Source organism: Protobothrops mucrosquamatus, unplaced genomic scaffold, assembly GCF_001527695.2.
Source record: "Protobothrops mucrosquamatus isolate PMUCROS unplaced genomic scaffold, P.Mucros_1.0 scaffold108, whole genome shotgun sequence".
Taxonomy (NCBI): domain Eukaryota; kingdom Metazoa; phylum Chordata; class Lepidosauria; order Squamata; family Viperidae; genus Protobothrops; species Protobothrops mucrosquamatus.
The window spans coordinates 1,688,093-1,703,998 of record NW_015386480.1 but is presented as its reverse complement, the minus strand read 5'-3'; the positions used below and the strand labels follow the sequence as shown (position 1 = coordinate 1,703,998).

Below are 15,906 nucleotides of genomic sequence, written 5' to 3'. Positions count from 1 at the left end.
TGTTGGAACTGAGCCTTTGCTTCCTGGAATGCACCTTCCACCCTTTAATTTCCCTTTGCTTCTTCGTTTCAAGGAATATGAGATCCAAGTCTCCCTACCGTTCCTGTTTTATGATTCAGCAACATGATCCAGAGGTTAAGCTTTATACTAGTGGTTACTTCTCCATAAATTATCTCCAGGGTTAGAAGAATTCTTTGAACACTGTTTACTAAAAGACACAATTGTGAAGGAGCTCCTGAGCTCCTGCCTGCTTTGGGGTTCTCAGTTTGTCTCTGGTTATTGTGAGGACAAGATATTAGATAATATGGTCTGAGAAGTCTATCAATCCACCTAAGTCAGGGAAAGCGAACTTTGAAACCCCTTTAAAGGATTAGACTGCTTCGTTGAGGGCTGTCCTCAGATGTAGCAGACATGGTGCTTATTGAACCAGGTTTCAGGTTCAAGAACTACCATCCCAAATCTAGACTAAGGACTGGATATGTCCAAGCCACTTTCCTGCAACCTTTGAAAAATAACCCAATCTGGTTTGAGAGGATTGGGAATTGGGGAAGCAGTATTAGGGCCCACCTCAGCACAAAATACCTCCTTGCGGCTTTTTAATTGCAACCATTGTTTCCTTAGCAGGTAGGTGTACCTGTGCAGGGCAATCCCTGGGAAGAACCAGGGAGTAGCAGAGGGTGTGGGTGGAATGGAGTCAAATATGGCAAGCTGTTCTCATGTTTAAGCATGAAGTGGTCTTGGAGAAAGGAAAGGAGAGCTGCGTGTGTCAGAGGCACTTCAGTGGGTGAGAAGTTTTTACTACTGCACTTGTCAGGCATGGAGCATGTGTGAAAAAGAGCCAGAGCTTGCATTTTGGACATGGTGCCCACGACATGCTCTTAGCCTCTTTTCATCCTGGATTCCGTCTCTTCAGTGGTAGAAGGCCAAAAGGGACTGAAATTATTCCAGACCTTGTAGGTGGAGAGAACACTCTTTTTTCCAGGAGTCTAATATTTCAGGTAATAAGAATTCCCTAGTAGTTATAAGATTAAAAATCAAGACAATGGAGGACAAGGTTGAAATTCCCAGACTTCCCACTTCTTTTTCCTTCAGCATAATTTCAGTCTAAGTACCTGAATCAGGGCTTGCAGGTTGTTAAACCACGTGAAATCTTTGGGTCTTAAAGTCATCCCAGGGAATTGAGGGGAATCTCTACTGTTTTGTAGATCACATTTCATTTGATGCTCATTGTTTTGGGGGATGGAAGTCAGCCTTTAATGCTGCGGCTGGCAAAGAGAAAGATTAGGCAAGCTAGCATGTCTGTCTACAATCTTATTCATCTCAAATGTTTCAGGACCTCCTTCCTTATGATGGGAAGTAGGAAAACTGGAACTGCAGAATTATCTGGGCTGCTTGAGCCAGCAAGGAGATGGGCAGCTTTCTTCAGCCTGGCCACTCCACACTTCCCAGTTTCAGCACGGGTGTCATGTTAAACTCACCCCGAGGAGGAGCACAAGTACAAGCCTCATTTGGAGAATTGCACCACAAAGGAGATGAAAGCCAAGTCAAGCCAACAATTAAAGCAATTACTTCGGAAATGACCACCAAAGAAGGAATTGTCTGAGAAATAGCCAGAGAGCATTCAGCAGTGTATGAAAAAGATGTGGAAACAAGGCAGGAAAACAGCAAAACATGCTCTCCTTCCCATCACATCCTGATTCTTGTATAGATATTTCTTTATATAAGAACGAGCTTGTTACCTGAAGAAAGGAAGACTCAACTTCTCTCCAAAGGAGGTTGAAGAAAGACAACACTTGCCCCTTCCATATTAGCCAACAAGATTTGTTCTAGTCCTAGTTGCCACAAAATATTCGAGGGAATAGAAAGGATCATCACTCTTTGGAGACCCTCCCAAAGGCTCTGGGAGAGCTTTGTCTACTTGCAGCTTCCACAGTTGTGGCCATTTTTGTATCCCTAAACAACCTCCGTTCTAAACCTGATAAGCTTATTCAGGCTTCAACAACACCTGGTGCTGGTGGTTGCCTCTGCTAAAAATCAAGCTGAGGCTAAGCTAGAGTGCTTCGAAAGAGCTAGGCCTTGCTTCCTTCCCTTTCAATAGCCAGTTTGCTAGGGATCTGACGCATTGGGAAGCAGTCATCCATCTGCTAAGCAAGCTTCTAACCCCTCGTCCCAAGCACAGACATCAGGATACACGCCACTTGTGGCCCAGTTCACTAAGGCTTAAAAGAATCTTGTCTTATCCTTCATTAGCTGTATCACGTACAGAAAATCTTTAGGATGGCAGAAACTCTGACAAAAATAGTGTTTTCCCTTCCAGTCCAGCCCGATTCAGCTCCACTCTGCTCACATGCTGAAGGCTGCAGCCTCCTGCCAAGAGCAGAGGACGATTACTCTGTGTAGAGAAAAGGCCACCCTTCTTCTCTCTCGGCCAATAACTCACCTCATGCTCAGTTAGCAGATCTTCAGAATAGGCCCCAGATTTTCAAACCACAACCCTCCCCAATGACCTCTTGCTGGACCTAAAGGACAAGAATTGAGAGGAACTTCCCAACTTACCTGCTCAATGCAATTCCAAGAGGGGGAAATTATCCCTCCACAAGACCCCAGAACCGGTGCAGTCCCCTCTGACAGTGACTCTGATTTGGATCCTGACAAACAAGCATTTGCTTACTTATCTGGAGGGAAACTGCTTGCTCACTTCTCAGTTTTTGCTCTAGATTCATAGAATTGTAGGGCTGGAAGGGACCTTGGGTCTTCTAGTCCAACTCCTTGCCCAAGGCAGGATCCTTATACCATCCCTGAAAAATGGTTGTCCAATCTTTTCTTGAACACCTTCAGCAATGGAGGACCCACAACTCTGGGAGGCAAGGTGTTCCATTGATTGATCGGTCTCATAGTCAGGAAATTCCTCCTAATTTCCAAGTTGGCTCTCCCTCTGACAGGATTCCATCCATTACTTCTTTCTTGCCCTCAGGTGCTATGGAGAATAAATCGACACCCTCTTCCCAGTGGCAGCTCTTCAAGTATTGGAAGACAAGGATCGTGTCTTCCCTGTGCCTTCTCATCATTAGGCAAAACACAGCTAGGTCTCTTAGCTGTTCATTGTATGATTTAGCGTTCAGACTCCTGATCATCTTTGTAGCTCTTCTCTGCACTGTTTCTAGGGTCTCAATATTTTTTTTTATATCATGGTAACCTGAACTGGAGGCAGGAATCCAAATGTGGCCTTACCCAGACAGTATAAAGCGCACTAGCACTTCTCGTGATCTTGATGCTATCCCTCTGTGGAAGAGAAGGTGCTGTCTTTTGGGGGTCCTCCTGAGCAAGGGCACCCTATCATTTCATCCCCTCCTTCTCCATTCAGCCAGTCTCATAACCTGCCAGGACCTTCCTTTCTGTACTTCCTCTTAGATGCTGCCAAGACCTGTTTTTTTGGGGGGGACACTAATGGAGGAAACGCTACTTTTTAACAGTAAATGTGTTCTCTGCAAATAATTCAGCAGAGAACACTGACCACACCAGTTAATCCATCTGTAGATACCCTCTGGTCCCCTGAGTGAAATGGCAGCTTGGGGCTCCAAATTCTCAGAAGCAGACCAGTAAAAGAAAAGGCTGACCACAACCTGCCCTTCTTCATCCGTCCACCACACATCCAAGGTCATCCTCAGAATTGGATGAAGCTGCTGATCTTGAAGCCAGGAGGAGTCCCCAAATGCTCAGAAGCTCATAGGTGGTCTAGAAGGGGAAGGAAGAGCCTTCAACCTCAGAAGGCCACACAAGAAGAACTGAAGCAGGCTAAGATCTCCCAAACTCGGCTCGCCATACCGGAAGGGCCACAGGGAGCCAGAATCCTCCTCTTGCACCTCCTGTCTCCAGGCTGTCCTCAGAGTTATGTAGAGGACTGACACGTGAGGCCCAGCATTCTCCATCATCATTTTGATCCTCTAATCGTTCCAAATGTACAGTTTGACCTTGGTTAATACTGGCCTGTAAGCATGTCAGCTTGTTCTTTAACCAGGGACCCAGTTGATCAGACAGCCTTCCAACTGGAAGCAAGAAAACCTAATCTGTTAGAAAGGTAGATGGGTGTTTTACAGCTGATTCAGTGATTCTTGCCAAATTCCTTATGGTAAGAACATATGTGGTTTATACCATTATTTATGGGACTATTATTTTTTAATCATCATAAATGATATTTTTCCTAACTGTAAATATTGTATAGTTGAAATATTAATTTAATATATAAAGAGTGTGAGAGCATGTGAAATGGATGTACTCTCAGTAAAAGCTGTTTTATATTTAATGAACATTTTGTACAATTCTGCAAACTGTTGACTGGAGAGAGGTTTCTCCTCTATTCGTATGACAAATAAAGACTAACAATACCCCACCACTGGTTGGGAAACCATCTATCAAAATAAAATCCTGAAGTGAGAGGCTTTGCTTTTCATCTGACAATAGAGGGACACTTTGGGTTTTAATTCTATTTGGGGTTGAGTTCTTCAGCATCAGAACTGTGAAAACCAAAATGTTCAATTTTTCCAAAATTTGCTAATTATTATTAATCAAGACAAATTCTGAATGATTCCTGTTGGTCATGACGGCAGAGTCAACAAAATTGACCAAAGTGTGTGCCAAAATGCTTTGAGTCTATTAAAGTTACTCTAAGGTACAGAGATCTCAGATCTCTTTCAGTGCCTAAAGAAATGTCTGTGCTTGAAAGACCATTTCAAACTTGATTTATCAGTCAAATGTTTTGGAATAATTGCACATAGCACTTTGATTTTAAAATAGCTTTTATATGGTAAGAGATGCAGAGCGGTGGATCAGCAGTTAAGACACTGGGCTTGTCGGGAGGAAAGCCAGCTGCCCCGGTTCGAGACCTGAGTTCCATGTGACGGGGTGAGCTCAGCTCAGTCAGCTCAGCTCAGTTCAGCTCCTGCCCACTTAGCCATTCGAAAGCATGCAAATGCAAGTAGATAAATAGGTACCACTTCAGTGGGAAGGTAACAGTGCTCTGTGACGTCATGCTGGCCACATGAGCATTGAAATGTCTTCCAGGGTTTCACTGCAGTGAGGTTTGGAAACAATCTCTAATAAATAAGGAGCAACTTTGAAGGAAGGACAATGCAGCAACCTTCCAACCGCCCATTAAGAGCCCCGCTGTGCCCTAAGCGGCTCTCAGGGCTCAGCCAGACAGTCAAAAAGGATGCCAGCGAAGAAGGGATCAGTGGATGTCACCTGCTGGTGCGGAAAAGGGCTTTGCGTACAATGGGCAAAATCAGGTGAGCAGAAGAGGGAGCTTGAACCAGAGGACTTAGCTATGGTCCCAATGGCAGGACCAGGCTATGGAAGCTCACCCTGAGGAGAGAATCGCCATCGTTGCCTTCACTGCCCAGCCTGCAGCCTTTGCCCCCTCTGGCCTTCGAGCTTCCGAGCTTCCATGCAGGCTTCCTGCCCCTGGAATGCTGGCAGGGCTCTTTAAAGGGGATCAGTCAATATGGTGAAGAGTTGTGTTTAAGAAAGGCAACGGACAGGCTGTCCTCAGGCATAAAGAATAGAATAGAGACTGTTCAGTGGTATCCTCATGATACTGGCATGTTTACCTCAGGTTCATTTGATAAAACACTGAAAATATGGGATACAAATACTTTACAGCCTGCTGATGTATTTCATTTTGATGGGACAGTATATAGTCATCATACGTCTCCTGTTGCTACAAGACATTGCTTAATTGCAGTTGGTACCAAAAGCTCCAAAGTACAGCGTTGTGACTTCAAGTCAGGATCTTGTTCTCACATTCTGCAGGGTCACACTCAAGGCATTCTAGCGGTATCTTGGTCACCACGTTATGAATTTATTTTAGCAACTGGAAGTGCTGACTTACTGTCACACTGTCCTTCGTCGTCTGAGAAAACAGAATCCAGGAACGCAGGAACAAGGTGACTAGCAGGGTTTATTCCATACAAAGTTAAAGTCAGCACTGGGAGTGGTTTGCTCCCAGTGCTTTACATAGAAGTTCCCCGCCCTGCAACCCCACCCCAAGCAGCAAGCCAGCATCCGGTCCGTGAACATAAAAGCCGCAGTTCCTCTTCCACCCTCCCCCCTGCCGGACTGTGCACCGCCGTCTCTCTCTCTGCCATTCCAGCCATTCCTTCGTCGAGCGCTCTCCCCAGGCCACGTGGCCTTCGCAGGACTATCTGCCCAGGTCAGCGACCGGCATCTCTGGCAGCGTCCCCTCCGGCAGCCGGCTTCCTCCCCCGCTCCGGTAATGCTCCTTGGCGCGTGGAGGCTCCTGGCGGCATCCCCGACACCCAGCTGATTCGCCCAGCAGCTGGCTTCCTCCCCGGCCTCCGGCAGTGCTCCGCAGCGTCCGGCGGCGTCTCCGCTGCCCAGCTGACATGTTCAGCAGCCGGCTTCCTTCCTGGCTTCCGGCAGCGCTCTGCGGCTGGAGGTGGCGTCTCCAACGCCCGGCTGGCCCGTCCGATGATTCCCCCGTCAGCTGATTCCCCCGGAGTTTGGCGGCGTGTGGCGACAGTCGGCTGCTTGGCTGCGGCTGGCTGCTCGGTTCCTCCCTCCACCTTGGAGGTCTTCTAGTCCAGCCCCCTGCTCAAGCAAGAGAACCTATACCATCTCAGACAAGTGACTGTCTAGCCCAGTGGTTCTCAACCTTTGTAATGCCGCGACCCCATAATACAGTTCCCCATGTTGTGGTGACCCCCCAACCAGGGGCGTGGCCAAGTGGGTGTGGCCACCAAGTGGGCGTGGCCACCAAGTGGGTGTGGCCACCATGTTGTGGTGACCCCCAACCATAAAATTATTTTCATTGCTATTTCATAACTGTAATTTTGCTACATTATGAATCGCGATGTAAATATCTGATATGCAGTATGTATTTTCATTGTTACAAATTGAACATAATTAAAGCATAGTGATTATGCTTTCCTCTCTTCCTCTCTTTCCTCTCCCTCTCTTTCTCCCCTCTCTTTCTTTCTCTTTCCTCTTTCTTTCCTCTCCCTCTCTCTTTCTCACTCTTTCTCTTTCCTCTCCCTCTTTCTCTCTTCCCTTTCTCTTTCCTCTCTTTCTCTCTTTCCTCTCTCTCATTCTCTTTCCTCTCCCTCTCTTTCTCTCTTCCCTCTTTCTCTTTCGTCTCTTTCTCTTTCTATCTTTCCTCTCCCTCTCAACCTTTCTTTCCTCTCCCTCGCTCTTTCTCTCTCCTCTCCTTCTCTCCTCTTTCTTTTTCTGCTCCCTCTTTCTCTCTTCCCTCTTTCTTTCCTCTCTTTCTCTTTATCTCTTTCCTCTCTTTCTCTTTCCTTTCCCTCTCTTTCTCTCTTCCCTCTTTCTCTTTCCTCTCTTTCTCTTTCTATCTTTCCTCTCTCTCTTTCTTTCCTCTCCCTCTCTTTCTTTCCTCTCCCTTTCTCTTTCCTCTCTCTCTTTCCTCTCTCTCTTTCTCTTTCCTTTCCCCTCTCCCTCTCTCCTCTTCCTCTCTTTCCTCTCCCTCTCTCTTTCTCTTTCCTCTTTCCTCTCCCCCTCTCTTTCCTCTCTCCCTCTCTCTTTCCTTCTCTCTTTCTCTTTCTTTCTCTCTTTCCTCTCTCTCTTTCCTCTCTTTCTCTCTTTCCTCTCTTCTCATTCTCTCTCCTCTCTCTCTCTCTTTCCCTCTCTCCACTTTTTCTCTTTCCTCTCTCCCTCTTTCTCTCTTTCCTCTTTCTTTTCCTCTGTTTCTCTCTTTTTCTCTCTCTTACGGCAGTATCGTCGGGGGTCCCCGCTGCCCCCGGCCTCTGCGTGTCCTCAGCCGAATGGGCGGGGAGGGGGAGCAGGATGGGAGGCAGCGGTTCTGGCGGCGGCGGCCTGGCAGCATCATTGGGGTTCCTCGCCGCCGCCCCCGGCCCGGCCGGCGCCCCGCCAAATCCTCAGCCGAACGGGCAGGGAGCAGGATGGGAGGCAGCGGCAGTAGCACGGCAGCATCATTGGGGTTTCTTGCCGCCACCCCCGGCCCGGCCACCGCGTCCTCAGTCAAAGGGGTGGGGAGGGGGAGCAGGACGGGAGGCAGCGGCTCCGGTGGCAGTGGCGGCGACACGGCAGCATCGTGGGGTTCCTCGCCGCCGGCCCCGGCCTGGCCGCCACCCCGCCAAATCCTCAGACGAACGGGCGGGGAGTAGGACAGGAGGCAGCGGCAGCAGCATGGCAGCATCGTTGGGGTTCCTCGCCGCCGGGCCCAGCCCGGCCACTGCGTCCTCAGCCAAAGGGGCGGGGAGGGGGAGCAGGACGGGTGGCAGTGGCTCCGGTGGCAGCGGCAGCGACACGGCAGCATCGTGGAGTTCCTCGCCGCCAGCCCTGGCCCGGCCGCCGCGTCCTCAGCCAAAGGGGCGAGGAGGGGGAGCAGGACGGAAGGCAGCAGCTCCGGTGGCAGCGGCAGCAGCAGGGCAGCATCATCGGGGTCCCTGCCGCCCCCGGCCCAGCCGCCGCCCCCGCTGGGACTCCGCGCTGCCCGGCCTCACTCTCCGCCCATCGATGGAGCCGCGGTGGAGGCAGCACCCGCCTGAGCCGCCTGGGGGGCAGCAGGAGGAAGGAGAGGAGGAGGGCGAGGAAGCAGTCGCCCTAGCCGGGACTCCGCGCTGCCCGGCCTCGCCCTCTGCCCATCCGATGGAGCTGCGGTGGGGGCTGGTGCCGCGCGGCCCCTGCCAGCCCCTCTGCCAGCCCGGCTGCCCCCCCCCAGGCACCCCTCTTGCCCCGGCATCCGCGTGAGCTGCTTTGGAGGAAGAGGAGGGCAAGGAAGCCGCCGCCAGCACCAGGCCCCAGGAGGCAGCTCTCCTCTCCTACCTTTGCTGAATCTCATTCTTCCTTCCCAGCAGCCTGGACTCCAGCACGCCTTCCTGGCCAGCGGGTCCAATGGTCGGGCTGGCTGGGGATTGCAGGGGCTAGTCTCCCTTGGGCCGTGGCTTTCGGGAGGGCTGGCCCGCTCAGCAGAGCCTCCAGCGGGCTTCTCCCAGCAGGGATCCCGGGGCTTCCCTGGGCGGCTCCAAGGCCATGAGGCCGTGGCTGCGCTTCTCCCAGGGGGTGGGGCACCCGGGCGCAGGGCCAATCAGGAGCCCTGCAGGAGGTAAGTCCACCTGAGAGAGAGAGAGAGAAGGGAAGCGAAAGTGCCTCTCTGTCTCTCTCTCTGCAAATGGCGGAGGAGGCCGTGCGGAGACAGATGCGGAGCGGTGTCTCGGTTCCTAATACCATCGGAAATATGTGTTTTCCGATGGTCTTAGGTGACCCCTGTGAAACGGTCGTTCGACCCCAAAAGGGGTCGCGACCCACAGGTTGAGAACCGCTGCATTAATCAGAATATATAAAGCTAAGGTTACTCCTATGCTTTTGTATGGAGCAGAGGTTTGGGGTATATACCCAATTACAACACTAGAACAAATGCAGTCCTAGCACCTGAGATGTATTTTGGGCGTAGATCCAAGAACATCTGCTGCAGCAGTTAGAGCTGAACTGGGAATTCATAACAATTCATGCTCTATCCAAAATTAGAACATATAATTACTGGCATAAAATTAATGAAATGGAGAGTGATAGACTCCCCAAGTTATGCCTACTAGAGCAGATAAAATTACAATCACAAACTTCCTGGTTCACTAAATTGACAAATTTTGTAAGAAGCTGTGGCCTTCCTGTCTCTTGCGTAACAGGGGAACAATCTAAAAAAAGAGCTGCCCAAAGAATTAAGGATGCTGAAGCACAAAACGACATAGCCATAAGGTGGATAACTTGAAATGGCTGAGCAAATACAAACACACTTTTCAAGCAGACAGCTATTTGAAGTTACAACTGCCCAAACATCTTAGGCAAATATTCACACGAGTGAGATTTGAACAGTTTGACACAATGGCCAGATATGGGAGATTCCACTCTATACCCTATAATGAACATCTCTGCATCTGCAGAGCAGCAGCGGTTGAGGATCTGGCTCACATCCCATTTCACTGCTGCCTGTATAAGAGGGTGACAGACAGGTACCTTGGCCTATACATTAAACAAATGACCCATTGGGACCCCCATGTCAAAATAACTTACCTTATGTGTGGCCAGAATTTGAAAATTACATTGAACATAACACAGTAGCTGAGCAAAATGGTTCGGCTGAGATTGGCATATGTGAGACTGATTGGGGTAGATTGTAGGGGTGATTAAAGTAGGGTATCTGCTAAGACTTAGGAAAGAGAGTGCTTTGCCAAATTATAGTTTATATGAAGCTGGATTCATTTTGGAAGCTAGAACAATTTATCAGTGGAACGACTTGCCCTCAGAAGTTGTGGGTGCTCCAACACGGGAGGTTTTTAAGAAGAGATTGGACACCATTTATTTGAAATGGTATCGGGTTTCCTGCCTGAGCAGGGGGTTGGACTAGAAGACCTCCAAGGTCCTTTCCAACTCTGTTATTCTTCTGTCAAAGAGCCCTGGTGGCGCAGTGGTTAGAATGCAGTACTGTGGGCTAATTCTGCTGAGTGCCAATTGTCAGCAATTCGGCAGTTCGATCGTGACTGGCTCAACGTTGACTCAGCCTTCTATCCTTCTGGGGTCAGTAAAATGAGGACCCAGATTGTTGGGGGTCATATGCTGATGTTTGCAAACTGCTCAGAGAGGGCTGTAAAACATTGTGAAGTGGTATATAAGTCTTCTATTGCTTTTGTGGGAAGGGGAAGTAAACCAGCAAGATAATGGATGTGGGGATACCAGAGGATGGTAGAATAGAAGGCAAAGAATTGGAGAAGATCACAAAGTATCAAGATATGGAAACTGAAGTTGAAAGATTATGGCATAAACCAGCAGTGGTGATTCCAGTGGTTATCAGCATAGCGGGTGCCATACCCCAAAATCCTGCACATTGACAAAATTTCCATTGGCCAATTACAAAAGGTCACACTGCACATGTACTATGTTGATACATTACAACATCCTTGGTTCTTGGGAAGAATCCGGTATTTATGTAGACCAACACAAGCTGAAGAATTGGCACTATAACTTCACATTGTTGTGGTATATAATAATAGGTGGATAAAATAAATAAATAAATTCAATAAATAAATAAAAATGCCAAATCCAGTCTGAACATCTGGTTGTCTATGTGAAGAACCATATAAATGGAATTTATATACTGCCCTACTCACAGTGACTCTGAATTCAGAATGGGCACCCAGACAGGGTTCTTGTATTAAATGCAATTCTGATAAGTAAAAATCATATGAGAATATTAAAAACAAATTAGAACCTTTTTTGCAAAATTGAACTGATGAAACAGCAAAGGATCTGCAGAGTTTTTTGCTTTATTTATGAAAAGTTACCAGATTTAGTAGCAAAAGTTACGGTCACAGTGTAAGTTCTCTGAATGAAATTTGTGCCATGAAAAGAGATCAGGTAGAGTGATCCCAAAGGATCCAGTCTCCTCAGAGCCAGAGGAATATGGAGAAGGAAGCTTGGGGGGAATCTCCCTGGTGGATTGAAGCAATATCTTTTCAGACCAAAGTTCTGAGCCTCTGTTTCATCCCCTCTTTTGGCCACGTCAGCATGAAGGGCTTCTGCACCATCAGCACTGTCGAAACAACACAACTGTTAATGGGAGGCTCAGCCTTTCACACCTGATGTCACCATGGCTTTGTGTTCCTTCTCAAAGCCGTCCATCTTGGCTGAAGAGGTGGACACGTTCTGATCCAGAGATATCCTTCTGACTAGTAGCACAAAGATTAGGCCGTCTTTCTTGGGAGGGAGGCTGTCTGCTTTCACAGTATAGAAACAGCATGTTTCTAGTCCTCTGTTGCCACAAAGTTCTATTCTTTGGGAAGGATCCTGGTGCACTTTAAGGCTCTTCATTTTCCTTCCCCAGCAATCTTTCGCTCTAATCCAGTCTCATCTCTGGGGATTTGGGAAACTCACATCTTCAGCCATATAAGAAATGGCAGAAGGCAAAAGAGTGGGGTTTCCTTCGTTACAGCTAAAATTCTGATTGGTGAGCACATAGTCCCAATCCAGAACAAGACCCTCTGAATTAGGGCTATCCGCTGGGTATGGTAAAAATATTCAAGATGGCGACCATGTTGGCGTGATCAATTCTCTGCCCATGTTTTTATGGGTGTTGCATATGTGATGCACTTAAAAACCAGGTGGAGCTTTGAGTGCACCATTGTGGTTGCCATCTTGAATTTTTGACTATCCCCCCCCCGCCCCCCAGACAATAAATAAAACAAGTTTTAGGAGGAGATATTAGTAAAAGAAAAACACAGAAGGAAGGTGTGCTGATGGAGGCAACCTTGAAGTGCTTGGTTCTCAGTTTGCTTTATCAAAATTGCCATGGCAACTTAATTGCTGTTTTTTTATTGCGACAAAAGCTCTTTCTTGAGGATTGTAATGGTAGAAGGGTGGAGAAGTAACTTGAGCTTTGCTAATTATGAATATTGATGCTTACATTACCTATTGTCCATGCGTATGTATGACCGTATCATTTTCTCCTCTTTTCCTGAAATGTATAAATATGATTGCATCCTTTTGTCCGCAGCAGTCCTTCCCATTGTTTTCTCAAGGGAATTCCTCCAGGGCACACTGAGTAAATAAGTTCTGCAGTGACCTTTGATTATTGGTTTTTGGGGTCCAGCATTTGATTCCGCAACACCCTGTTCCTGTGGCTTCTTCGCGTTTCCAAAAGCACCACCAAATTTAAGTATCGCATCGTAATTGCTATCATTTTGAGGCTGAAATCATTGCTCTAGAGCAGGGGTAGGCAACATGCATAGCTGGCTCAGGAATTCTGGGAGTTGAAGTCCATGAGTCATAAAAGAGCCAAGGTTGCCTACCCCTGCTTTAGACACACCAAGTGGTTGAAAAATCTCAGCTTTGCCCCAAGAATTATAGAGTGCTGCTTCTTTTACCTCCTTCTCCTGCCACTGAGAGTTTCCTAAAAATAATTAGGTGCGTTCCCAGACCTTCTTGCATGAAAGGGATTTCCATCCCTGTTGAGGCCTGTGAAGCTTCCCAGACTGATTTATTTTAGCTGCAAATGGGTGTTCAAATGGGGTTTCTTTTAGGCAAAGCTTAGAGAAATCCTCCCTCTTCTTCTACCCAATATTTATCTTCACTGTTTTTGTCTGCAAGTTATTTTCTTTCAAAATAATGACTTGTTAAAACCAGTATTTCTCAACTTTGGCCACTTTAAGATACGTGGACGTCTCCATGCTGGCTGGAGAAATTCTGAGAGTTGAAGTCCATGTATCGCAAAGTGGCCAGGCTTGAGAAGCACGGCATTCATCACTCGGGTTGGGCTCCAACTTCAGACAGTGAAGGTATCAACACGGACACCAAGGCTTTTGGGCTGCAGTTTTTTCCACCACTCATGGAAAGCAGCAACCTAAAGTGATGTCCACTCATATAATGCTGATGTGGTAAGTTCTTGTCAGAAAGCACGCAATGTGGATGTTCCAAAGGCCTGGACAGTAGATGACCCAACTACAAAACGGTTACTAAATCAGAGTGAGGCTGTTTCATTCCATATTCAAGTCTCCTCCTCACTGCCTGTTGTGATCAGATTGACAACAGAGGTGTCTGTCTGGGCAGAGTTCCTGTGAGACGACTCCCTTGTCTGCCGAGTGGGGGCCTCTTGCTTGCAGCAATAATTGCCACCCCAGGTGAGTCTCAACTCGGCCGATATGGACTGCAAAGGCTGATTGCTGGAGGCAGGCTTCTTACGGCACATTCCCAGCAGGGCCCTGAGTTCTGTGCGGAAACCTTCGTTGAGCCAGCAGTACATGAAGGGGTTGTAGCAGGCGCTGCTCATGGCCATCCAATGGAAAGCAATGTAAAGGATATCGCTGTTATCGATGGCTTGGCTGGACATGAGGATCAAGTAGCAATTCAGGGGGAACCAGCAGAGACCAAACACCATCACGACTACCAGCAACATCTTCAGGGTCATTTTCTTTTTCTGCTGATGGGCATAGTACTGATCCACGGTCACATCGCCAATGGCGTTCCTCATCCAGACTTTCTTGGCCACCGATATGTAAGTGACGGAGATCACTGACAAAGGCAGAACATACAGAAGCACAAAAGTGGCCAAGTCCAAGTACTTCCAGTAGAGATCTGTCGGAGGAGGGAATCTGGAAAGGCACATCATCCGGGTGGTCCTATTTCTGGAACATGGAAGAAGAGAAAGCAAGTTTTAGTGGAAGAAGGTCCATTCCACTTGGAAGGTCCATTCCTGCACAAAGTGGAGGTGATTAAGTCTCCTTTGTATCTTCTCTCATTTTCTGTTTGAAAGAGGACGGACAATACTCTACCGCTCATCTTTCGTCAGCTCACCATTCAGACTAATCAGACAAGTCACTGAGAGTAACTTTAGGTGCAACTGCAAAAATATTGTTTTGTAAGGATTTTGGCCAAAATTATTTGGTGGAGGAAGTTAATAGAGACACATGCAATTTGTTAAAACAAGGATACTAGTACTTAGATGAAATTATTTTTTCAATTGTCAGTCATACCTTCTTTCAGTCAATGAGTCAAACAGTTAATTGTATTGCCTAATGTTTTAACATTTTTTTATTGATTGGATCTCAGCTTGGAATCTGTCAGGATAAAAGGAGAGCCATACATGTTTTTAGAGTATTTGGAAGAAATGCTTTTTGATCTTGCGCGAACACAGTAGGAGCCTGGGAGAAAAAGCTACTCTGAAAGAAACTTTTATGACTAAATTCCTTAAAGCAGGATCATCTTCTTTCAGGTTTGTGTAAAAGCTTGAAAAAAGGGGAGAGGCAATTGCGTTACCTCTTTAGAAATAGGGGATGGGCAATTGTGTTCACTTCCAAATTATTTTGAAATATACACTTACCAAATATGAAGCAATGAAGAGTGAATAGTAATGCAGGCTTTGCGTTTATTTTTCCACCATTTATATGTTAATTTTTAAAACATTATTGGGTTTAATTTTGACTATTAAACCCTTCAAGATGTTTTATGGAAAATTAAATATATACACATACTGTGTATGTGTTTGTGCCTTTGAGTCAGTCTTGACTCTTAGGAAACACCTGGACTCATCTCTGAAGTTTTCTTCGAAAGATTTTCACAAATGGTTTGCCCATGCCTTCTTCTTGGGGCTGAGAGAGAGTGACCAGCCAAGGTCACCCAGCTGGCTTCATGCCTAAAGCAGGACCAGAACTCAGGGTCTCCTGGTTTCTTGCCTGGTACTTAATCTCTACACCAAAGTGGCTCTCATCTACACATATAGTACATGCACACTAGGAAATACCAAACACAACACAGACTCATATGCATGACAGGCATGTCAGAAGGGTGTGTATCAAAATCTGCACAAAGGCTAGTGCAGTATCACAGCACAAGCCTCTCCCCTGTGGAACATGCAGGCACATTGCATACCAAAGGGAGAAGGTTTCGATCATGAATGAGATTTCGATCCCTCCCCAATCCTTGTGGCATTGCTCGATCATCATGTCTGATGTTCGGAGTGATGGAGGAGACGAGGCCTTTATTTTCCCCCTTGGCGATCTTGATCAACCTTACCCATAAGGCAGCCTCACAAGGTTCTGGTAGATGGCGTAGGGCAGAGAGAAGCAAGTGGCCATCAGCAGGATGATCAGGATGCGCAGCGCTCCGTTCACCAGAGACATTCGGGGCTTCAAGGGATGCATTATTACCTAAAAAGAGTCAGAGTTAATGCAAAATAGATTTGATCAACTATCACAGCAACAATTGGATTTATCACAACAACAGCATGATTTAGCACAGAAGCAGGATGATTATTGTGCGAATGTGGCAACTGCTTTTAAAGGCTTGGCGGATTATGTGGATGCAATAGCAGAAAGGGTGGAACAGAATGAGCAAAAAGCAGAAGGAAGTGATCATAGACTTGAG

The 15,906-nt window shown here is 47.2% G+C and overlaps 1 protein-coding gene across 1 annotated transcript in view; it reads right to left on the bottom strand.

Moving 5' to 3' along the window:
- Positions 1-11,613: 11,613 nt before the first annotated feature.
- Positions 11,614-15,906, bottom strand: part of GPR83 (G protein-coupled receptor 83) — an 11,779-nt gene continuing 7,486 nt past the window's right edge. Inside the window, exons 3-5 of the mRNA XM_015812703.1 lie at positions 15,556-15,689; positions 13,549-14,168; positions 11,614-11,717 (exon numbers count right to left, since the gene is read on the bottom strand). Coding sequence (XP_015668189.1) covers positions 11,614-11,717; positions 13,549-14,168; positions 15,556-15,689 — 858 coding nt within the window. The remainder of the gene's footprint in view (positions 11,718-13,548; positions 14,169-15,555; positions 15,690-15,906) is intronic.